Source organism: Grus americana, chromosome 5 (assembly GCF_028858705.1).
Source record: "Grus americana isolate bGruAme1 chromosome 5, bGruAme1.mat, whole genome shotgun sequence".
NCBI classification, from domain to species: Eukaryota; Metazoa; Chordata; class Aves; order Gruiformes; family Gruidae; genus Grus; species Grus americana.
The window spans coordinates 45,807,968-45,833,687 of NC_072856.1; the positions used below are offsets into that span (position 1 = coordinate 45,807,968).

A 25,720-nucleotide genomic window follows, 5' to 3' on the forward strand; every position below is an offset into this window, starting at 1 on the left:
CCTGCTATACAGATACCCTACAGAATAAAGCTATGTAACATTTAAGCCTGTCTCAGAAAGATACTATATGAGAGTACAGAAGCAGCTGTGTGTCTTCTTTGTGGATGCCTGACTGCCTGTCGTCTTTGCTGTCTGTTGGCTTCTGCTTGTCTATAAGTAGGGAGCTAAAGACAGGGAACAGGAAGTGAAACTGAGGTTGAAGATCTTGCAAGCTTGTGTTTTTTTCTTTCATGTCCCAGAATAATAACAGGGAAAAGCAAAAACTTCCTGGGATGAGGAGATACTATTCACCATGACAGAAATGAATATTTTTGCATGGTTTTTTTGTAATCACATTTAGTTAAATTTTCAAACAGTGATGCCAATTTGGGAGGAAAATGGAGGTAATTTAAAAGTATTTTACTTTAGAATTTGTTTGGGGTGTTTGGGGGTTTTTTTATCTAGAGAAATGAATATGCAAGTTATGCAGAGTGTTGGGGAAAATTATGTGCTTGTTCTGTTACACAGTTTTCTGTCTAAAGAGTGGTTTGTTGGCCATGGTCTCCTCCTCATCTCTTGGTTCAGGCAAGTAAGAAAGCAGGACACCATTGGGGCCTCTGGTAGGATTCAGCTTGAGTGGACTGGAAGTTACTTTGTCAGTCAAAGGAAATGGGGACAAACAGTCTGGAAGATGGATGAATGAAGTGGATTTAGAACAAGCTGGAATTTGGGTCAGCTACAACAGGCTACTTAATATATGCAGTGTGTGGTAAGAGATCTGCTAAATACCTATCAAAGGTGGGGTTTTAAAGACTCAGCAAAACTGAACATTGAGGTTATCTTAAATGGGTAGCTAAAGATAATCCTATATGTTACAGCAGACTAAGGTGTGCAGAAGGTAAGCAAGTGTTTCCATGTATCACCTATTGTCAAACCTGTGGTGTTCATTAGCTTGAGAGGAGACCAGTCTACAGTTACCTGTGTCATGTACTCCCTTTCTCTGCTTGTTCAAGTGCTGTATCTCAGCCTCACTGTGTAGTACAGGTTTCTTGTCTGTCCTTGACCCAATGCAGTTCTCTTGTGCCTCCATCCTCACCAACAGCCCAGTTCACCCCCACTTCCAGTTTTCCAGTGGTTCTGGGACATCTCCCTTATGCCAGATCCAGTGTTTGCTCTTGTACTGTTATCTTGCTTTGCCACCGTATCATCTTAGAAATGCTTTGTGGAGAGTCAGGGATAAAAAAGATTTCAAATTGAAAAGCACTAATTGCCCATTGTTATTTTCCATGCTGTAATTTATGTGGAACTAATTTCAGTCAGCTTTTCAGGATCTGTCTGGTTTTGAGTAATGTTTCTAATGATGAGGCACTTAATTATAGATTTCTCTGAGAGCTACAGGTGGAATCTAGGCAAAGCCCATCTATTCTGTCTGGATTGTCTTGGCAAGGGTGGGAGAAGGAAGCAGAGTCCCACTACAACTGTACGTTTTGTAGTGTAAGAAACAGAAACCCTCCAGAAAAAATGAACAGGTCAAACTCAGAGAATTCCTAAAGGCATCCAGATTGGAGAACACACAAGTTCAGATTTTGTCTGAATAAACCTAGAGTCCCCTTTCAGTAAACTAGTATTCGTAAAAAAAATGTTAATTCTTAAGTCTCTTTTCACATTTGTTTCTAGGATGATGTCCTTGATTTGTAAGTATGTCCCATCCTAACTCCTTCCTCAAACACTTAGAGGAATTAAGCAATACCTCTGGGTCTCTCTTTTTTTCCTGCCATTATTCATTATGAATTGTAGGCAAGGTTGAAGGGAGGGGTGCCTTCAACAGATATCTTGAAATGCAAGGAAGCGCAGGCTGAAGAATTTGCAACGGTGATAATTTTCTTTCAGCAATGCTAAGAGGGTACTTGAGTGAACTAAAAGGTCTATGTGAGATGAGACGAGGGATCAGGCTGGGATGCAAAAATAAATGTGATATGAATGGCAGTGCTGGAGGTTTTCCTTTCCTTGCCCAGCTGAAAAGGTGGAAGCAAAATTCTGATGTACAAGTGTTTGAAGTGTGTGTTACTGAACGTGTTGTATGGGCCTCATTCACAAGTTTCTGAAGGACACTGACGGTACTAGGAGAGATATAGATTATAAGTGCCCTAGATAGGCAGAGTATAAAGACAGACATTCAAGAAGAAATGAAGGGTTAGCTGAGCATTTCAACAGGGATTGAGATGCAGTTTTCTTTATGCAGGCAAAATTGTTGAACTAGTGTGAGCAGTCTTCCAGATGCAGAAATAGTGGGGGAAGAAGTGGAAATTGGAAACACAGAATGGTAGCATGGCAGGGAAAAGGGTGGTGGTAGAATTTGGATAAATAGTGAACAGCAAGTTCAATCCTGGTCCTTGTTTGGCTGTGATATCAACAGTAAGTATAAGCAAGAAGCGTTAGCTCAAGTGCTCAAGCAATTCACTCTGGAGGGAGTGCCATTAGTACACCAGAGGGCATGGTATCTTCAGAAGGCAATGCGTTAATAAGACAGTGAACTGATAATATATATCACATCTCCAGATTAATTGTCACTTGGTCTGTGTAATACTTCTTACCATTTACTAACAAGAGTGTCATCCTAAGGGTGAAGAGAAATTACAAGAATGAGGATAGGGATGAAGGCTAGTAGGAAATCCATAATGTCTTCTGCCCATGAGAAGCCTTTTTTATTTATTAAGCAGCCTCCAGGCAGTTTGCTGTGGCAGCTTTCATCAGCATGAGCTAACTTGGGCTAGAGAAGATCTACTGATATGTAACTGGGCTCTGGTTATGCAACGGGTCAAAGAGATAAAATGTCTCCTGGGCATTAGACAAGCAAATACTATTTGTGTAACAGCCAGAATATGAGCACTTGCTGTCTCCATCTCCTTAGCTTGCAGAAGAGCCCAGCTCGGGCCTCCATCTCCCCTGCTATGCAAGGAGCATGTTCCTCTAGTCTACACAGCAGAACTGGTCTCATCCAGCGACACACTTCAGTGTATCTCATACAACCCAGTTCTCTTCAGGAATACCAGGGGAACTGACCCCTGGACACAGGTCTCTTGCAGTTGGGGAGCTGTGGGACTTTGCTGTCTTCCTTACATATTTTCATTTTAGCTTCTTCAGGCTCCTCAGTCAAAAATTCTTCCCCTGACCCACCATTAAATTATAAAGCAAATTAAAAAAAAAAAACCTATCTCCAGAGCAAGGGTGAAAGGCAGGCCAAGCGTGATGCACTTTTGCAAAGTAAACTGGGTCCCGATGCCCAGCAAAGCCAAAAGCAACAGAAAATGGTTGTAATTGGAATTAGGATAGTCTAGCTCTTTTAGAATAAAATGCTGACAGTTGGACCTTGTTACAACCTTACAGTTCAGGTTTGTGAACTACAGGTTGGTATTCATGCTATGGGGTGGAAGTCACACAATGCTTTCTATTCCAAATTAGAGGCTCATCAGCCTTTTGCTAAGCTATAGTTTATATTTGTTCTAAAGACAAGTATGTAGTATTTGTGTGGGTGTATTATGGACAAATGCCTTGCAAACAGGCTGTCTGGGGCTTGACATGCTCTACAGAATGGAAGCATAGCCCATGCAAGCCAAAGGGAGCCGCCACAAGCAAACATGACAGAACTCTTAGAAATTGTATCTGCACTCCAGAGAAAAATATTTAGATTGATCTGAGATTCTGACTCTCTTGTCCTTTATAGCAATGCAATTTAAACAAAAAACCTCTAAAGCCTGTGCATTGGTAACTTGGGGATTTATGTTTATGATTATGCCTATCACGCGTGTACTACCCACAGTCTTGCCTACCTCCAGAGAGAAATGAAGTTTGTCCTGGGAACAGGATATGTTCCTGTATGATAAAATAAGCCCAGAAAATCTTCCTGGACTGTGGCTGGTATGGCTGAATTATCCAGAGTTACCCACCATCCAGGAGTAAAGTGGCACATTGGCAGATCCCATTATTCTTGGACTGTTGTGTGGAGAAGAGCTGTTAGTAAAGACAAGGAGTCTCTAGATGATGTCTCTCTCCTTTGAAGTCCATATTGAGTAGAGGAGCAGGAGAAACCAGTGGGTGTGCTGACCCCTTGCATCCCTAGCACCATGGTGGGTGTCCTCGAGGCAGAGAAGCAGGGATGGGAGTGTGTGTGTGAGCTGTCCATGGTAAGAGTGGTCACGCAACAGGTGTGGACATCTCAGCTCCATGACATTAACTCTTTGCATATGTGACCTAAAATTACACTGGCTGTTATTGCAGTTGTCACGTCTGACCTTCCACTTGGAAAACATTATTTATTTCTGTCTCCTGTATCTAAAAAAAACACCTAATGAAATTTGGCTGTTACTGGAGTTGCGGCCAGTGTTTGAGAAGCTGATCTATATTGTTTGACAGCCAGCTGTGGGTTGCAAAGCTCTCTCGTGTGGCCCACAAAGGACACAAAGTCTGTGTTGCCCAAATGGCATCATGGCATGATATGCACATCTCATTTACTCATGCAGTGCACGTTTATGTCATCTGGGCTAACAAATACTGATAGCAAAAACAGGCCTGTACTGGAGAAGAGGTTGGGTGTTTTATCTTTAAATCATTGGTGTTTCTGCAGATTAAAGCTTCTTTGGTCTTTCATGGTTGGTTTTAAAATGTGCAATCTAGAGAGTGTTTTTTTCACAAGCTGGGACCTGAAGTGAGCAGGGTTATAATGACAGTCTTAGGTTTTGTCAGTAAAGTTTGAATCTACTGTGAGGACTTCCTAATCATGGACTTCAGGACTAAAGTGCAGTTCCACAAGCACAGCTATTGGGCACCTGCAAGTTACAAGCTGTACAGGCATCTCACCTGCAGGGGTTTTCAATTTTGTGGTAGGTCTTAGAGGACTTTAAAAAAATTCTGTCTGAAATACACATCCAGCTGTGAGAACCACAAAAAAAAAAAGCCCATTTCTGACCTTTTACATTTCTCCTTGTGCCCAGAATAGAGAAGGTTTTGCCCAAGGAGGGCCTGAGTGTTCTCTTGCTCTCCCCTTCCCTCAACTGATACTAGTCCTACAGCTATATTTCAGCATTCATTTTCATGACAATTTCAGTCTTATTGTTGGAAACCTCCAACATGGTGGGTTAGCGAGTGTGTGATTTTATCAAAAAATACTGGTGAAGGGACTGGCCTACATGACAGAACTTCTGATGCCTATTCCTTACCGTCCTCCAGGAAACTGGAGTATAGCACTGAGCTATCCTTGCCTTTCCTGTTGAAGATCACATAATGAGGATCAGCCACTAGAGAAGCTCAGCAGTCTTGTCTCTAAAGTTTCCTTGATCCAGTTTGGAATAGGGAATGCTGCAAGGAGGTGGTACAGTGTCAAATACTTGGGTTTGCCTCAGCACTTAGATGCTCAGATGGAATTAAGTTACTGAATTGTGGATACCTTTAGCGCATAGAGAATTCTTCTGCTGGGGAAAAGTTACCTTCTGTTACAAAGCTGGATAATGTCTTGCTAAGCAGATGTGAGCATTTTCTCTTGAGTCAGGTGAAGGCTTATAGATAAAGACTACTGAATCCCTGTAATTCTCATATCCAGAAGTGGGGTAAAGAGGTGAACAGGGCTACAAATGACCATTTCTGGCAAAAATAACGTAAAGGATGTGCAATAAAATAGCCTTATCTGCATGGATCCCAAACTTGTAATCCTTGAGGTTTAAAAGAAAAAAAATTGGGGGCAATATTTACTGCCTTGATTTTATAACAGTCATCTTTTGTCCCTTTCTGGTCCTGTCCATCTAGTAGGCTGTTGTTCTCAAGAGAGCATTGAACTCATAAGCAGTCCAGCCATTATAAAGAAATAGCAAAAGATGAAAGGCTAGAGAAGAATTGGAGACACTTGTAACATCAACCCAACAACACTGCCTGAGGGAGATAATGCTAATGGATAAAAACCTAAAGCACAATCTTGACTTGGTCTAAACCTGCATATTTACATCCAGAATCGCTGGGATTGGACAATGCTTGTCTGAGGGCAGTTACAGGCACGTAAAGGCTAGTAACGTTGTTAGTGATAAACAGCAGTGGGTTTATGAAACAGGAGTACAGCAGACAAGAACCTTTCTTGATACAATTAGATAATTAGTGAGCAAAAGGAATGCAGCGGATAGACTGTCTGGACCGTGCATGGGCTTTTGACACAAAGCTGTGCAAGATCTTATTAGGGAAATTAGATCAAATTGGTTTTGATACAAATCCTGTGAAATGAATCATGGATTAGCTGACAGAGTGTAAACAGAAGGGTTAGAGACATTCTTTATCCTTCTGCAAAGGTGGTGTCCAAAAGGCCAGTGTTTTGGTTTTAAATATTCATTAGTGACCTGAGGGAAAATTTAAAAGGAATAGTTCTCAAATTTACAATTGACACAACTGAAAGATACTAGAACAAAATCAGAGTAGAAAAAAAAAGAGCTAGGCTGCAAAAATGAGCATTATTAACAGGCTTTGGTAAAACAAGTGGCAATTAGGAGCATGTGGTTTAAAGATGATACTGGATCTACTTTGGAACAAGGAGAATCTCCAAATTTCATGTTGTGCAGAGCACGGTGGCAAAAGCAGCTTATGTTCAGAGAGGTCCCAGTGAGACAGTCGCTATCATGTGATGTGAGCTGATGTGCAACCTGATGTCTGGCAAAGCTACTGCTCAGTCTGTCCATATGTCTGCCCGTCTGTGTGCTTTCCAGAGTGACTCTCCCCTGTAGTGCTGTGGCATCGCACTGTGCAATTTGGGGCACCTTGCTGCAAAAGAGACACAGGCAAGTTGGAACAAATCCAGAGAAGGGCCACAAAGATGCTAAAGGGATTAGAGGGAATGACCTATAATGAGGAAAGGTGAAAAGAATGAAATGTTTAGAACCTCTAAGCCTGTTACATGGGCACAGAAATAGTAACGGAGTTTCCTGTGCCAGCATGGAGGAGTGCTGGATCAAGTCTCTCTCCTTTACGTTCCTATTAAGGTAACTGGAGCTGAGCAAAATGGCTGTTCATCACTTTAAACTCTTTGCAAAAAACATTTAGCTGTTCTTCTTGAAGTTCAAGATGTTGTGTTTCATTGGCAGGGGTCACTCTGAGTCTGTTTAAAAATCACCACGGGATCTCCATGAGACTTGCAGAAAGTCAAAGCTGGTGAGACTTAACTCAGTGTGTGCTGCCCAGCAATAATCAACTATGCAAGTTGTTCCAGAGGCCAGAAGAGAAAAACACAAGCTTTGGAATGGCTGGAGTCACCTTAGCTATGATCTTTGATCTGTCTTGGTGTTAAGGACTTTTGCCTTTAAAGCATGCATTCACATCTAACCAGAACTTGTTATGTATTATTGTCTCCTGGAAGGGAACAAGGGAACAGTAGCATCCTCAGCTGTAAGGATGTAGGGGGTTTGGGGGTTTGTTGCTATCCTTGATTCACCATCGGTCACTATTTGCCTGCCTTGGGGAGGAGGGGTCCTTAATTGAGGTTGTGAATTGAGAAGTGAGTTGGTCCTAGGAGACTGATCTTTTTTTTTTTTTTTCCCCCCCCGGTGGAGGGAAATACCTCAGTGGGTCCTCATGAGGTCCTCTGTGAATTTTGTGCTTTTTAAGAGACTGAAGCTGGGATTTGTACTTTGCTGACTGAATCTGACAGTACAAATCACCTCCTTGTCGTACCTTTTTCATAGTGTTGTCCTCTGTCTGCCCTTAACATTACAACTCCAACTCCTTTTACTGTGGAGGTCCTCAGTGCAGAACAGTGTTTTATGGTGGTTTTGCCTTCCATTTTGACCGTAATTTCATGTTATTGTGCCCAATGATCTTCAGGTTTTTACTAGAAACACACTTCTCGGGTAAGGAAAGGTTCCAGAATCTGACCAGCACAGCAGCTTTCAGCTTTGCTGTGAGATGCTAAGATCTGGTCTCAGCTAGCAAAGCTTTGTCTTCCTCCACACAGTCGGCTGGCATTACACCAGGAGATCTGCAAGCTGTCTAGGTGCCCTGCAGGATTAAAGATGAATGTACTTGCAGCAATTATTCCTGTAACTGCTCCATGGCCTCTAGTCCAGTGTGACCCTCTGGTCAAAGCATGGACATTCATCAACTCATCACGCTGTCTCTGAGAGGGACCAAACTCTGGATTCCTCTCAAGTAAAACCAGGGAAAGCAGCTGAGGAACGTGAGATGCCTGCCCATACTCTCAAGGTCAACAGTCTTGCCAAATGACAAACTTGGCTGATTGATCCCAGAGATAGGAGATGAGGTCAAACATCAAGGATGAAACAGAGAAGGGAGAATTAGAAGATAGTTGGGTCAAATGAGATCATAAGGATGCAGGGCTGTGAATTTGCTGCATATCAAACATGTACATTCATATCAACACACACACAGATGTGATGTATATACATGTGCACTTCAGCCTTGCTGTATCACAGAATGTTTTGTCCTGTCCCCTGATGGGTTTGACCTCTTGGCAGAAGGACTTGCCACAAATACCAGGTAAATAGGCTGAAACTGAAATAGAAATTACCCACATGACCATGGTATGGTAACTTTAAACCAGCAGAGCTTCCAAGATGAAAAGTCAAGCATCCCCCGTCAGAATTCTTTGGACATATCATCAGGAAAATGTATGTATTTAGGTTTTCTTAAAAGCCTTTGACAAATTATCTTGCCGAAGGGAAAATTTAACCTCTCAGGTTAATACTATTATCAATTAAAAAGTGTCTGAGACGGAAAAGAAAGAGTAGACATACCCTACCCAGAAAAGAAAGAGAAGTCAATTTGCAGCATGATAAAGGTTAACCGAATCACCCATAAAGATTAGTGTTGTGGTGTTTGATCCATGTGTTAATGATCTGGGAAGTGGGTGAACAATAAGACTCTGCAGATGACATCAAATTATCAAGGAAGACTGAAAAACTCCAGAGGATCCTAATAAAGCTGGGTGAATGGAAAGCACAGGGGTAGATGAAATACACTGTTGAATATTGCAAAACATTGCACACCAGAAGGCATTAATTTGATTTTTCATACATCTTAATGGATTCTAAATTAACTGTAGGAACTCAGGAAAAGATCTGAGGATTGCAGTGACTTGCTGATATTCTCTGTTGAAGAAATGGTAACAATTTAGGTTCTAATTTAAAGAGGAAAAAAAAGCAAACGATGTAAGGAGTTATATAACATAAGGGCTGAAAAATAACATTGAAAATATGGTAATGTCAGTAGGTAATTGATGGCATGCTTTTGTCTTGACTACTATCCAGACCTTCAGCTGGAGAAGTGATGGAGCAGTGCCAGTTTCGTGCTGCTGAGGAGCTGGCTCATTGAACTCTATTCTGGACTGAACAGAAATAGCCAGACTAGAGGAAGTTCAGAGATGGATGATGAAGCAGATAAGAGGTCTGCAAAAACTTTGGCGTGAAGAACAATTATATAGATAATGAAAAGCTGAATGAGGAGAACATGGCAAAAGTATGTTTCCTGAGGAGAGTCAGGGTGTGTTCAGGGAGCCTGAAAGGCTGCAAATACAGTATAGACAATTAAAAGTGGGATTTTTTGTTTGTTCATACACTGCACAAGTAATATCTGGAACTCATTGCTGTAAGATATCATAAAAATTAACAGTGTTCTAAAAAAAGACTGAACATTTATATAAGGAGTAAGATTATTTGTGACTACAGTAAATAAGAAGATCTTGCAAATTTGGTAAAGATGCAGTCCTTTCTATATACTTAAGAGCATAACCTCCTCTCTAAGAAGTGGGAATTTGAGAGAAGCGTCTCCATGCAAAAGCTTTATACTAGTGTCATGGTTTAACCCAGCAGGCAGCTAAAACCACCACTCAGCCATTCTCTCACTCCCCCTCAGTGGGGTGGGGAAGAGTAATCAAAAAGAAAAAAGGTAAAGCTTGTGGGTTGAGATAAAGACAGTTTAATAGGACAGAAAAAGAGGACAATAATCATAAAAACAACAATAATAATAATAATAATAAAAGAATATACAAAACAAGTGATGCACAGCACAATTGCTTACCATCTGAAACTGATACTCAGTTAGTTTTCAAGCCAAACTGCTTCCCAGCCCACCCCCCAGTTATATATGGAGCATGACATGATATGGTATGGAATATCCCTTTGGCCAGTTTGGGTCAGCTGTCCTGGCTGTGTCCCCTCCCAGCTTCTTGGGTGCCCTCAGTCTTCTCATTGGCAAGGCAGGATGAGCAGCTGAAGAGTCCTTGACTGCTTGGCAACAACAACAAACATCAGTGTGTTATCAACAATATTCTCATCCTAAATCCAAAACACAGCACTATACCAGCTACTAGAAAAAAATTAACTCCATCTCAGATGAAACCAGGAAAACTAGTAAATAGAACCATTAAGATTTAAGATTAAGCTGGAGGAAACTTTTGATCAGATGATTTTCCTTCAGTTTCTAAGCTCCCCTTTTAGTGATGGTAGTGAGGCAGAGGGAAGGAATCCAACATGAAAATTGATCAAAGACTTCTGTATTACAAATGAAAGTTCAATCTGAGCAGGTCCTTCCTGCAGGGTCTGCTATTGAACTTTTTGCTTAGAGCTAGGGCAGTGCATCCGGAACTAACGAAACATCTTTTTCACCTGGCCTGCTACAGACTGGCTCATTTGTTTCTGCAGCCTGTGAACAGCCTGAAATTGTGATCTACACAAATAGCCTTGACTTTATTCTAGTGTGAGTTTGTGGGGAGAAAGCGGGCTGTTCTTAGTGAGTTGTACTGATATTCCTGAAGGAGAAGTACCTGTGGGGGGGTGTGGGGTGTGTTGAACTGCCTTAGCCAACTGGACTTGCACTGAGGTGGGAAAAGGAGGGCTGTCTTTTGACCAATCTGGAACTACTTTTGGCCGGGAGGCTGCTGAGTGCCTTTGCTCTCTCCTTGCAGGCTGCTCGGCAGAATGGCCACGGAGGAGCGGCACCTCTCCTCCAGCTGTGGGTCCTTCATCAAGACCGAGCCCTCCAGCCCATCTTCAGGCATCGACGCGATCAGCCACCACAGCCCGAGTGGCTCCTCCGACACTAGCGGTGGCTACGGCATCACCATGGGTGGCCACCCCAATGGCCTAGACTCGCCACCCATGTTCAATGGCACAGGGATTGGCGGTGGGTCCTGCCGTAAGCGTTACGACGACTGTGCCAGCGCCATCATGGAGGACTCGCCCACCAAGTGCGAGTACATGCTCAATGCAATCCCCAAACGGCTGTGCCTGGTGTGCGGGGACATTGCTTCTGGGTACCACTACGGCGTAGCTTCCTGTGAGGCATGCAAAGCCTTCTTCAAGAGGACTATTCAAGGTATGGTGGGAACAGAGGGAAACAGAGACCTACGCTCCATAGCAAAAAAGGGAGGTGGCCCCAGACATTGCTGAGATTGCAGTGTTTCTGTGTCATGTAAAAGGGGGCAAAGGAGGGTAAATGTAATTCACCTGTATGCCTCCTCTCTCCTCCTGTCCAGCTGTGGTCCTTCGAAATGAACCTGGACATGAAGTTAGTCTTTGTGGTGGTAGGAACCTTAGCCTGGCTGGCTACCAGATCTTGGTTATCTGGCCTAGTGGATCTTACTGCCTCTGCCAGTGACACTGATACGCTGATAATGTGGCTGCTAGTGGAGTGAGGCCTGGAAAGGAAATGCTTTGCACTCTGAAGGTGGTTTTAAGGCCCATTTGAAGCGTAGATGCCCCTGCCTAGAGATGGCATCTTTAGAGATGTCTGTACCTTGAGGTGAAAGCTCCAGCATTACAGGAGTAGGGAGGTTCTCACTCTGTCCTGCTAGTCTTAATTTGTGGCCATGGGCTCCATGGACGGGGCACTTGGATAAGAGTCAATCCTGTGTTCCTCCTTTTCTAGCTCCACCAGCCCTTTTCATTAAGATGCAACTTCTTTGAAGATAAAAAATTTAGGCACTGAAGGAGATAGAGATTCCCAGTTTTTGTCAGTCTTACTAAGGATGAGAAGTTCCTCAGGTGATTTTGAAAACCTCAGTGCATGCATGTGTAGGTGAATTGCAGTGCATTGCTCCTGCACGTACAATTCACATATGAGGTGTATGGCTGTGTCCTGACTGCCAAAGGTATGCTGCAGATGTGCACGCACACAGGTACAGCAGTATAGCCAAAAATGGGAGTACATCTAGGCAAGCTCCAATATCCATGGATGTTTGGGTGTACTTACACAAGCAGGCCCCATGTGAGCAATCATGCCTGGATGTGCAGATACTCCCTTTATTTCTTACACTCTCTAGCTGGAAAAAGGACAAGATCATTCACCTTCCAGTGGAAAGTGTATTGGTTTTACCCAGCCATGGTGAGGACAGATGTCTAGTGAGCAAGCAGCTGCGTGTATACTTGGCTGTTGGTTGGGGTCAATCCACCACACCAACACTTCCTTGTCTCCTGTGATATGAAAGCAATGCACGTGTGGGGAGGGCACTTGTTTTATTTTTGTTCATTGAATGGGCCTGATTACACTCTGTCACTGGGGATGTTCAACTCTGGAGTGGATGGAGCAGTACAGGGTGCAGTTCAGCCAAGGTCTCTGCAGAATTCACTATTTCTAACTTAATTTATTAGATTCTCAATGTCTCTCCTTACTATTATTCAGCTGTGGAAATAATCACTCTGTATTGCCCCACTGACTCTTTTATTATGCCGTGTGCAAAGCATGGCCATCTTTAGGCCATTGGCCTGTTCCCTGACAGAGTTTCTGTGATTTGTCATTGCTAACTCTCCTGTGACTGAATGTGAACTTTTACTTGGACTTCTCACTGTCAGCACTGACTCTGTCCTCCTCCAGCACTTGGACCCATTCCCAGTGTTTCTTTTTGGCACATTCAGGTGCTAAAGGAGGGACAGGGTAGTACTCTGACGCAAAGCCCTAGAGGCTCCTTATATAGGAAGAGACTGAAAAACTAACCTCTCATGGGAGCGATACTGGAGCATCTCTGTGGCAGAGTGGAAGAGAGGCCTAACCTGGAGAGAAGGAAAAAGACCTAGGAACTTTTGAAGAGTTTTCAGAGGAAATCAAAAGAAAATGATGCAGGGTGGCAGTAACTAGAGCCTGTGTCAGCCTAGGTGATATGTTAGCTGACTTAATCCCAAGAAGGAAGAGTGCTTCCTTCCAACCCCCTCTCCCCAGCACAGCCATCATATTCTCCCTGTGGTTCCCTAATTGATTGCCTGTTAATGTGTAACAGATGGGGAAGAGGAATAAGCAGAGATTTCTCTCACCCTGTCATCAGCTTGGGCTGGCGACTGAGGTACCAAAATGCTTTTATTCTCAAGAGTGGGAGAGTCGAGTGTGCTGTGCCGGAGGGTGAGCAATTTCAGCTATGGAGCTGAAGGCTGAGCCCAGGGGAGTGGGCAGCACATAGGGCTGCAGAGTTTGGTTGAGTCAAGAAAATGCACGGTTCCCAGGGCTCTGCTGCAGTGCATGCAATATCCAAGCACAGCGCTGGGTATGCAGGGGAAAAGAGTTTAAGTATCACGTAAAAGAGAGAGTGAATGGCAAAAGCATTTCCAAAAGGTGTTCATTCTGCAACTCTATTACATTCAGTAGATGTGTTAAGCATCTAACTGAAGAAGTGGGAAAACATCCATCCAGGCTGCCTAACATCAATATAGGGTGTGCAGAATGCATGTAGATGTGTATGTTACACAGTTGCATTCCCTGCTAGTATCAAAAGACTTGCTGTGATTCTGGTATCTGGGAATGGTGTTGACTCAATGGTTTGATCACAGAGCTGGAGCTATGACCCCAGGATTTCCCAGGTGCTCAGGAGATGCAGTAGGTAAATTCATCATCAGGCTTTTGTGGTCTTGGACCAGCCACTTCACTTCTCTCTGCCTGAGTATTGAAAGATGAAAGACTAATGACTATTATGAGAGTACTTAATCTGGTGGCCCTACATTTGGCAACTTTATTAAGTAATAGGTGTGCATGCTGCTATAAAATGGCTTTAAATCTGTCCTGGATGATTAGACTCCTGCAGTCCTATCTAGATACCCCTGATCATGAAGCAGAGCTTCATGCTAAGTCGTGTCTCCCCTGCTACAAATGACCCCAGTCTGCCTAGTGTTTTTTTCAGCTGCATTAGCTCATGTAAACCCTGCATGTCTTGAGGCCGGAGGATCTTGCAATAGCCTTTCTGCTCCCCCTGCTGCTGCCACAGCAGTGTGAAGAGCAAACATCAAGCTGCAGACCTTCTTTGAGCCTGAGAGCTCTGCAACTCACTTTCCCCCTTAGCCAGGTGAGGCCAGGCTGTCTTGGACAGCATGAGGGCTGTTGCTTTTCAAGTGATAGAGTGATAGGGAGAAGATATGCTGAAAGCCAGCATGGACATGGCTGGTTATCTCTGAGGTCACTACTATTACTATGTGGGAGTTTTCCATCAGTAGGATTTTTCCAAAGAAAAGCAGAATTTTTACCAAGTCAGATTTCCCTAAGGAAAATTTTGATGAAGTCAGGAAGATCCAAACCATTGATTCCCTTCAAGCTAAATTGGAGTGGTTGGTTTTGCTGAACTAAGCTAGGATCACCCAACACATCCTAACCTGTCCCACAGGTTATGGTGGGGTCACACCTGTGACCTCTCTCGTTTGTGTTACATGGCCCAAAGGAAGGATCAAGGCCTGGAAACCTGTCTGTCATTTCAACTTTGCAGCACTGGCAATGCTTGAGATGGAAAGGTGAAAACCTCAGACAAGATGACAGCACACGTAACTGGGCTACAGGTCTTTCTCTCTGAACAAGTCATTTTGAACCCCAGGGCTGGAATTCCCATGTTTTAAGGAAGAGTCAGAAATTCTGAACTGACTTACTTCATTTTTGGTCAGCTAGGCTATCTGACAAAATTTTAATCCTATTTCTCTGTCATTGTATTGCTTTGTGAGAACTGTGCTTTGGGTCCCCATTATATTCTAGCAGCAATCTGCATTTACTTCTATGATGCAAGTGTCCTCCATAAAAACATGTGCCATGGGCATCACCTGACTTTGTGAATATTGTGGAAAGTGCAATCTAGTGAAGTAGGAGAGGATCTGAGTTTTGAGCATGTTGAAGTGTGCTGCTTCAGCGGTGCTTAAGAGAGATCTGATTTGAAACCAAGATTTTCATATTAGTTGAATGTAATGGAACAGATCTGTTACATGAAAGAGAATGTGTTTTGGATGTTTCTGAATTAAAACTTTTTGAATTACTATTCCATGGAAATCCTAACTAATCCTTTCATCCAAATTTAGGACAAAGGCAAATGCTGGATTTCTTACAGGATACGAACTCTTAATCTAACTCCACTCTATTCCTTCTTTTAATAGTTTGCTCAGTAGATAGAACATTATATATAAATCAAATATATTGGCATTATCTTTTGTTCATCAGTCGTTACAACTGGTAGGTAGTTTTGCCTATTCTGGATATTAACTAATAACAGTGCTATGTAACCGTATGAGCCCTTTATTATTCAACTTATTCATGACTATGACTACCCTTCATCTATTTTTCATCTTCAAATAGTGAAAATTAAGGCTATTTCTAAAATGACCCATTAATATAAAATAAAAGCTTAAAGCTCAGCAAAATGAATCTGAGTTAAGATTTCCCTCTCTGATCTTTGTGAATCATCTCATTGTATGCTTGGTACTCACACCCATAAGGTGATACAACAAGAGTAATATTGGGGAGAACTGGTCACTGGAGAATCAGAGAGAAGAGACACATTTACCATCATCTGAATAGGCAGGTTAGGTATCAGACAAAGTGCCTGCATCTGTGGATTCCCTGCTTGAGTCTTGGCAAGATTCAAACTCAGTGAGGGTAGCAATACAACTGCTGTGCTGGGATGCCCTTACACCAATAAGGGGCTTAAAATGTGGATAACGCAGCTGAGAAGACTTGTAGGGATTTATAACAGGCTTGTAACAAAATCCATAGTCTTCTAGGGCTTCCCGGTTGTCATTACAGTGGTTAGAGTGGCTCCTGGGAAGGGCGGAGCAGTTGAGAGAGTTTGCTCATTTTCCTGAGCAGAAAAGCATTGCCATCCACAGGATCAGCAAAGGGCCTGTGAGATGCAGAAAGGAGGTTTTGTGTCCCTACAGTAGCGGCCACAGCAGCCAGGCAGTCTCCTATCCTTCTGTCCTTCTCAGAAAGGTGGCTGCTACTTCTCAGGTGGGAGTTCACAGCCAAAAACCAGGAGATGTTCTGAGGTTTCCAAAATCTTTTGAAGCATAACCAGGGAAAGTGCAGTATTCCTTGGATCTAGTGCCTGATGCTGCTTACTATTCACAGCTCTAGCACTTGGATTCAGAAAACCATCTCCAGTGCAACACAACTCTGTCTGATAGAGGTTTTTTTGCCTCAGTGCATCTGTACAGAGAATTCTGTGCAGAAGGGTATTTTCTGTGGAACTTCAGTAAAGTATTTCTGTGTCAGAAACCCTACAGACAAGCTTGGTGCCGGTAGGTAGCCCCAGGGCCCATTTCCTGTGTCCTCGTGCAAGCAGGAGGCTGATTTGAGTGAGGTTCTTTCGTGGAGGATAAGCCACGTGTGCACCCCACTGTGCCACAGTGCTGGTGTTACACCTATAGCTGCCTCCTTTTCCTCTCATAGTACCAAGAGTCCTGAAGCTTTGGTCCTCACATTTCTGTTTTTCTTTTTGTATAAGCCACATGAAGTAAAATTTTGTTTAATCCAAGCACTAGGGCTTATCTCACCTGCTTTTCCAAAGTCTCATTGTCTTGCAAGTGATAAAAACATGTACAAGGTTTTTGGTTTTGGTTTTGGGGGTGTTTGGAGGGGGGGAGTTGGTTGGTTTGTTTTTTCTTTTTTTCTTTCCAAAAATAAGAGCCTCCACTGGTGCTTGTATATACTCAGGCACCTAGATCAGGGACATGTCCCTGGTAGCATAGGACAGTCCTGCTGAAAATCAGGTCACTTATTGAAGTGCCTAAATACTTATTTACAGGTTCAATATTTGAATCCCTTTCTTTGAAAACTATGGCTTAAAAAATAACCCCTCTTACCTCACATGGAGGTAAAAAAATCTCACGGAGAGATTTTCTTCTGTTTTTCACAAAGTACCGCTCCTCGCACCAGGACTCAGGCTATGATGCCTCAGTTAGAAGGGCTAATTTAAGTGGAAAGTAATAGAGAATCCACTCCATGCATATTACCAGTGTTCCCCGTCCTGGTGCAGGAGGTCAGACTGGTGCCTGCTGAGGGCAGAGGAACTGCTGGTCTGGCACTGTACTCACCAAGGGCCTTTTTACAAAAATTTTCATGTCCCTTTTCACTGAGACACCCTAATGATGTGTTTACCTTTGGAATCAGAGATAAAAAGGATTCAGGACAAAAGCCTGTGGGTACTGAAATGAAAGTGTCATCAGAGCTACTGGCTTATTGAAAAGCCATGTTGCTTTCTCCTGCAGACTGTCCCAGTTGTGCAGAATAGCTGTACCATGCAGGCATTATACTGCCTGCCTGATGGGACCTTCCTAAGGCTACGGTATTTTGCAAGCAGTTCTTGTAAAACAAACAAACAAACCAAAACCAAAATAACAAACAAACAAAAAAACCCACCATGGGGGCAGTGTAACAATTGTTACAAAAATTGGGATAAAAGGGAATAAATGCATGAGCTGAGGTGCCTATGAGATGAATTTCCCTGGGAATTCCTGCTCTCAGCCCTCTGGCCCCAGGGAACCGGCAGAGAGTGGCACCACACACTGTTGGTCACAACTGCAGCATGCTGTGTCAAATCACTAGGTTGAAAGACATGACTTGAATGAATGGAATTTGGAACTTGATAGCAGATATGTCTGAATCTGGGTTTTCCCCTGAAATTCAGGAAAAGCTGCAGTCATCTGGCCCTCTGTTTGAGTCACTCAAAGAAAGAGATGAGAGTTTCTGTGTGTAGCAGTGCTGAGCTGGACAGAGTATGCAAGGAAGGGAGAGGAGAGGGAAAGAGTGGTGAAAAACAATGAAGCAGCCGCCAGAAAAAGAGAAGAGGTGGGGAGGTTTCTTCAGAAAACAGAACCTGAAAATGTTTTAGCTTGAAATACTTTCTTGACTACTTCTATCTGAGCTTACCTGAGTTTCCTTGTAGAAGGGCTTTATAGAAAGGCAGGATCAGTAAGCGGGGAGCAGTTTGTGCTCTCAGTGCTGTACTAATTCTGAGCTCAACTCCTCTGAGGAGCCGTGTCCATGACTTAAGCAGGAGCTGAGTGGGACTTTACTGCTCCCCAAGCTCAGGGAGGCATTGTCCTCTTCCCAGTGCCTCTCCTTCCAGAGAGGTATGGTGACTATGGGGTCTCTTGAATGACCAGGCTCTGGTGTGCAGTTTTCAGGTGGTCCTGTTATGTGTGCACTGGAAATTATGTTCCAAACTGTTTCACAGTCAAAAGTCTAATTTTACAGAAAATAGGGTAATTTTGCAGCTCTCCAGCATAAAAAACATGATCTATCACTTTAATAATCCTTGGCTGTTTCTTAAGATCTCTCATCTAAAGGCTTTAAAATGCAGTTAGACCTTAATGAATCAAGACTCACGATCTCCCCAGAAGGAAGGTTTGGTGCTTGTTTCATTTTGCAGATGAGCAAACTAGGACACAGAGAGGGAGTGATTTTCCCTCCAGGGCTACATATGAAGGCTTAGAACAAATCCAAACTCTGATCTGGTCACCCACCACTTGATTTTTTGAAGCCATTTTTTAAGGTAAATCTGCTCCATGGCATCGGTGAGGTGCTAGCAGTTTTTTTCAGATCAAATGTAAATATTTTCTAAGTCAAGGAAATCTCTTCTAATAAGCAACAGTTCAAAGCAAGGCCTTGTATATTAGATGATCCCATTTTCTGCCCTGTCCTTCTGGTTCACACAATCACGTCACACAGAGACTTGACTCAAATTTTATACCTTGCATACAGACTTGTCCATGTGCACCCTTGTGTGCTGCTGCTCTTCTGCAGGGCCTTGCAGCACCCCCAGCTGCTGCAGTGAAGGGGAAGCTCTCTCTGAGCCCCTTGTGCTGTCAGCCAGGCTGGTGGTGTGACCGCCAGCCACTGGGAGGCTGCTGGAATTTCGATGAGTTAATCTCATCACTTTATCACAGGGCACTTACAGAAATTACAGGGAGCTGTGAGCAGCTCACTGTGCTGGCAGCCAGCCCCAGGACCCATAAAAGAAATTGAGACACATACAAAAAAAAAAGTCAGAGAACTTTGTTAAAGTTTTGGAGGCGATAGTTTTTCTTGAACGAGTTCTGCTTGGGTAATGCTGATTGTGCCTTCCCTGGTGATGTCCCTGCTTCTTGCAGTAATGGCAGGTATTGCCTCCAGCTGTAGCTCTCAATCCATGCAGCACAGAGCATATTTTGGGGCCTGATATAAAACTCCATTTACTTTGGCAGCATTGTTTTGTGTGAAGAGGGTACAGTGAGCCTCTCCTCTAGCATTTGTGCCTGTAGAGATGACTGTAAGGCACAGTTGCTGGGCCTTTCTTCCTTTAGACTGGTCATAGTGTGTGGAAGGAGCACATGAGCCTGTGTTCAATGTCAAGGCAATGAGGCATGCTGGACAGGATGTCCCACCAGCGCTGGGTGTATTTTTTCACCTGTGCTTACCAGCAAACCACATGGCTGCTGCAGTACATGGTGACCACTGCTTTGCTGTCCAGGAAGGGGAACTTGCCCAGTGCCCACCCTCCTCTGGCTCTGCTCCTTTAACAGTCATGATCCCAGTAAAGAAGTGCCTTTGAGAACTGCTTATTCAAGCTGTACATACAGTGTGTATATGGTAACCAGTACCAGTACTATCACATTTAGTTGTGGCGTAGGTTTTGTAGACCATTTCCAGAACTTTGCTTGTCAAGGCATTCATGGGCTGGAGGGACAGGAAAGCTGGGGGATGTGCCTGACACAGTGTAGAGGGACAGTCCTTTTGCTGCCAGATGAGGGCTGTCACTGCCTCCCGCTGCTATAAGGGCTCAGTGCCCTTGGTGTAGTGTCTCTGTGTTAGGGGACAAATTTTTGGCCTTGACCACAAAATACAAAATCTTACATCTCTCCAGAACTCTGGTCCTGGCTTTGGTGAGAAAGGTGGCCACTGAAACTAAGGCAAAACCTTCCAAAGGGAGCCCAACCACCAACCTAGCATGGCCAAGTCCAGCCACTTGAGGGAACTGGGGTTGTTTAGCCTGGAGAAAAGGAGGCTGAGGGGAGACCTTACCACTCTCTCCAACTACCTGAAAGGAAGTTGTAGCAAGGTGGGTGTTGGTCTCTTCTCCCAAGTAACAAGCGATAGAACGAGAGGAAACGGCCTCAGGTTGTGCCAGGGGAGGTTTAGATTGGATATTAGGAAAAATTTCTTCACCAAAAGGGTTATCTATTGTTGGAACAGGCTTCCCAGGGAAGTGGTTGCGTTGCCATCCCTGGAGGTATTTAAAAGACATGTAGATGTGGTACTTAGGGATATAGTTTAGTGGCTGGACTTGGTAGTGTTAGGTTAACAGTTGGGCTTGATGATTTTAAAGGTCTTTTCCAACCAAAACGATTCTGTGATTCTATGAAAGTGAGACTGTGTTAGAGTTTTATTCCAGGTTTGTTCCTGCTCTGTTCCTTCTTCTGTGGGGCACAGTAAGTATCTGATCATGAGGTCAGGGCCTCTGTACTCATGGGTCTATAATGTGCTGGAGCTCTGTGTCTAGAGCAGGAGTTTGTTTATTACCTTGAGATCAAGCCTGAATCTCAATTTCCAGCTCTCTGAGAACCTTGATACATTGCTGGCTATTGAAATTCAGGTGCTGTGCAATGACGAAATACAGTCTGAATGGAAGCAACTTGTGCAGCACGCTCTGCTCCTGCTGACAAACTGCATTTTCAGGGAAGATGAGCAATGGTGAGGAATGGTGTGGCTGGGCTGGGGCTTAGGTGCAAGTTGCAAGTCTTGTGACAAAACAAGAGGCAAGAAGTAGAAGGTTTATAACTAGCAAGCAGATCACATTTAGGCTTTGGGGATTGGGTGCTCCAGGGGTTTCACCCAGCATGGGCCAAGCATAGTGAGATAAATCAATTTCCTTTTGAATCTGTGCTCTGCCTTTCCACTCAAATTCCCAGTGGGCTTTCCAACTGCTTAGTTATCGTCCACTCACCACCCCGAGAGATTGGTATGTATCGGATTGTTGGTCTTTATTTAGAGGAAGGAAGGGTCTTGCACAAGAACATAGAAATCCATTGCAGAAGTCTGAACAAAAATCAAGTCCTGTCCCAGTGCTACTAAGCTCTACTCTAGAGCTCTAGTAAGCTCTACTTCTAATATGATGGTATACGAAGTCCATACTGTTTGTTCTCTCAGTTCTTACCTACACTCCTCCCTACAGATCTGATTGAACTCTTGAATCTCAATTTCCTGCTCTAAACCACCAAACCAACTTTTCCATTCTTTTGAACTGACTGTAGAGCTTAGAAATCCTTTTCAGAGCTGCCTCATTTACCCAGTAGCTAGACTGCCTTAAATGTATTGTCATTGTCAATGCATCACTGTCAAGGTTAGATTTCCAGTTCTGCTCCACAGCAAACATTGAATAGCCCTCTTCAGAAACATCACTTCCAAAGTGAATGGCAGGATGGAGGCAGCCGTTTCTATCTGTTGTCTTCTGGAAATGAATAATTGTTGCATTACAGTGTGATCCAGCATAATTCCACTTACATCCTCATACCAGACTCTCGCATCCATGTTTCATTACATTCTTCGCTTACGATAAAATACAATGTGACCAGAAATAAATTTGGGATGCTTCTTTCCCTGTTTTGTCTTGGAGGTGGTGTTGTGAGGTGTTCTGAAGTGATCATAAATGAAAGGGATCGAGGAAAGAAATACTGATGCTCTGGGCAGAGGGATGAGAGGCAGGTGCACATGAACTAATAAAACTGGAATGATTTGCATAGAGAGCCTGTGTTCATTTTACAGGACATCTTACCCATCTTTCTCAATCCAGACCTACTGCTTCCCTGCTACCTGTAGTAGCCAGCTGGCAGGAGGAAGCAAAGGAGGAAGTGTCATCTCTGAGCTCCCTGGTCCACCAAGCAAGGCAAGACAGGATAGGTGACATTCATTCCACAGACATGGAGCAAGACTTGGCAGCAAGGGGAATGCTGCTAATGTCTGAACTGCTCCCACTCTCAGTCCTGGACTTCAGGGAACAGGCCAGGTTATGAGGGATGCAGCACAAGGATGATGACGTGCCTGGAGGACACATTGTGCCTGAAAGCCCAGCATTGCAGTCAGCCCCTTGGATGGACAGGTTTCTCCCAATACTTAGAGCAGTATTGCTTTTTTCTGACATGTGTTCTAGTAAGCAGCGCTGGGGTCTCTAAAAGCCATCATCAGCCAGCTGTGGTCTCAGAGTATGTGTGTGTGTAAATGAGCAAGCAAACATACAGCATATACAGACTGATGGTGGTGGGAATATCTGGGCACTACAGCCTGTCCCTGGATCAGTGGGGAGAATGTGGTTCCTGGGTGACCATCTCTGTGTTTGATTGCAGGGAATATTGAATACAGCTGCCCGGCCACCAATGAATGTGAGATCACGAAACGGAGGCGCAAGTCCTGTCAGGCCTGTCGCTTCATGAAATGCCTCAAAGTGGGGATGCTAAAAGAAGGTAAGACAGAGTCAGACTGAGAATTGTTCTCTGTCCCAACAGCACCTGGGACTCCAGGCCTTGCAGGGTCTCCTAGGCTAACTACATGCTTGCCCTCTCTGGCTTTCCAAATGTATCTTTTTACAGGCTTTGTAAAAGAGTCAGGATGGGCAGTGACCAAGAGGGCAGTCCAGAGAGCAGAGTGGTGCTAGTCAGCACCCTCATGCTAGAATGTTACTTCTAGCACTTGCAGATTTGACAGATAACTGGAAACTGGCTAGACCAGACTGTTTCGTTTCCCAAAGGAACCCCAGGCTGGAGAATGTTCCTCTTCTTGCCCCTCAGGTCATTTTGCAGGGGAGGAGAGGCTTTTGCGTGATCATGACTGGGTTGGTTGAGCTGGGTAAGGGAAGGATGGAGTTAATGCAGAGCTATGGCAGGGTGTGTAACGAAGGTCTGCCTGTATTTCCACTCAGGAGACTTTATGAAGATGGTGGGTAGCACAGGTTTGTCTGGGAGCTGTGGGTCTCCTGCCCTGCATGCTCAACCTGTGTTGTGCTCAGCCTATTGATCTGTTCTGTGCTCTCTGAGCAGTGTTCAGCTTCTCTCTTGTGCTGCTTTTCCTCCCCCCACCCCCTCCCCAATCCTTGTCCATTCAAGGTGAACCACAGGGAATTCAGTGGCAATTAAACACATTCTTACAGATTGACTTTAAAGCTTTGTTTCCCTTGGGTCCCTCTGGGAGAGGCAGTGAGGGGAGGAGGGGGGAGAGGAGGAGGGGGAAGGAAGGAGAAGGGTTGCATTGCTGTACCTGGCAGACCATGGTCCCCTCGGTTTAACCACAAGGAACAGCAGCTGGCTGTGGTCTGCACAAGTTCTGTATGTGGGAGCCAAGATGCCAGCACGCAGCTTGCTTCCAGGTCATACCATCATAGCAGCTGGGGATGAATTGTACACTGTCACTTGAGCGTGTATTGCTTTGCACTAGGGCGCTCTCATTTCTTGAGAGGCAAGTTGATGGCAACCAGTGTTGTTGAGAATGTAGATTAGATGTTACACCCTGTTCTGTTCTTTGATGATGTGTAGTTTCTGTGGTTAAATATCTTCCAGCTAGAGCACACCAGTTACCAAGGGAAGGAGATACAAAGTTGTGTAGTCTGGCCCTCCCTGACCTAGGTGTAGAGGTGATAGACTCGGAGGATCTTGATCCGCTGTTGGGAGGGAGGTGCCTACTTTTGGAGCTAGAGAGGGACCACTAGAAACCTGCTTCTCTGCGTGTGGTAGTCTGGGGAGGGGATATATCCCCTTACCCACACAACAATCCACACTAGTGACATTGGCTTTAGTGGGAGCACAGATTGGTAATGCGCTCTAGCCTGCTCATACGAATCCCATAAAACAATCTTAAAAGCCTGATGTGGCTCTAGTCACTCTGCAGAGCAGCAGCATGGGTCCAGGCTTGCTGGCTGCCTGTGTCTGCTGCCCTGCATCCAAGCAGTTGAGCCTCTTGGAGCTGGCAGCTGGGGGAGCAGCATCACAGGAGCCAGCGCTGGTGTGTCTGACTGTCTGGCCAGGGCATCCTCTACTTCCAATTCTGGGAGTGTGATGCAGTCCAGAGCACAGCCCTGTGAAGGATTTTGTGGCTTAGCCTCCAAATTGTGTGAAAACAGTTAACTCCTTCCAGACCAGAGTTAGGCTGGAAAGCAATATAGGTTCACTCACAGAATGCCGTGCCTGAACTCCTGAACCCCATGGGATACTACTCATGGCAAACTGAAATTTGACACTAAGGCTGCTTTTGTGCTGAAGTGTATTTAGTTATTCATATAGGGATTGATTTGGTATCATTAAAGCCACTGGGGAAGGGTGGTTTGCTGTTGATGTTAGTGTATCTGTGATCCTGCCCATAATATTTAGAGCTGTGGAATATACAGTATAAAGATTTATTGATAGTAATGGGATGCAAGAACACATGACATTATCAAGAGGAGCCGAGGAGACTACATTAGCAATCTGCAAGTAGGACTCCTGTGTCCTAACACAGAGTGGTCAAGTGATGTTGGGCAGGCATCTTTTTTTTCTCTTTCTTTTGCTCAGTTTCCCAAGCTGAGAAATAAGGGTCATACTGCTTTGCTTTGCAAAAGGGTTGTGAGGACCGATTAGTTAACTTTATGTGAAGCCTGGTGGAAGCACAAAGTATTAGTATACAGAATTCAATCAATACACATCTTTAAAAGCAAAATCCAAAAAGGGAGAAAAATGGTTTTACGGTCTTTGGTCTCCACAGAGCCAGGAGTTTCTGGAAAGAACAAATCCATAATTGTTTGACTTGCTCAAAAATGCAGAATTGACAAGGGATTTTGGATTAGAGAAGGTTCATTGGTCTCTTCCATCTCCGATCTGTCATCCTATTAGCTCATCCATCCCTTTTCTCTGCCAGGGCAGGAGTGTTCCCAGCTGTACATTTCTAGTAGTTTAACTGTTTCTAAAAATCCCTGATGTCTTGGTTTCCCCAGAGAGCCTGTTTGCAGTCTCCAAGCACTCATTAGGACAAGATGTTGTTTGATACTTGAGCTATGATTTTTTTCCTTTCAATAGTTCCCTTCCTGCTTTCCCTCGGTGTACCTCTCTCTTCTTCCTTGGGTTCATCCATGGCAGAAGGTCGCTAAGCCAGGTCCTTTCTCCTGCTTGATTACCAGGAGTTTGGAGAAAAATGGTTCTGTGGTTAAAGGCAAGATCTAGAAACCAGTTCTCTTGACAGATTTCTCCTTGATGTCCTTGGCACTGGGCTAGTAACTTAGTGGGGATATTTTTGGGTAAAGAAACTGTCCTTCCGCTGAAGAATAATAATATCGTATTCTGTTAGTACCTAATTAAGATACTTCTCATTAAAGGAGGAAAGATTTTCCTCATTATTGTCATCATACATGATGTACATACCACCTTCTGCCCACTGGGCATGTGGCGAGAGCCTGTTCTTCAGGCAGAAGGCCCCAGTATTCAAAGATGGCAAAACCAGGTAACCATGACTTCAAGCTTCTGCCTTACGC

General features: G+C 44.1%; 1 protein-coding gene across 3 annotated transcripts in view; it reads left to right on the forward strand.

The window, feature by feature from the left end:
* ESRRB (estrogen related receptor beta) overlaps nucleotides 1–25,720 on the forward strand; it is a 134,631-nt gene that overhangs the window by 79,508 nt on the left and 29,403 nt on the right. For 2 of the 3 annotated variants that reach the window (XM_054827012.1, XM_054827011.1), the window contains exons 2-3: nucleotides 10,928–11,337; nucleotides 22,575–22,691. In XM_054827012.1, coding sequence (XP_054682987.1) covers nucleotides 10,928–11,337; nucleotides 22,575–22,691 — 527 coding nt within the window. The remainder of the gene's footprint in view (nucleotides 1–10,927; nucleotides 11,338–22,574; nucleotides 22,692–25,720) is intronic. The other variant, XM_054827013.1, reaches the window with a different exon arrangement.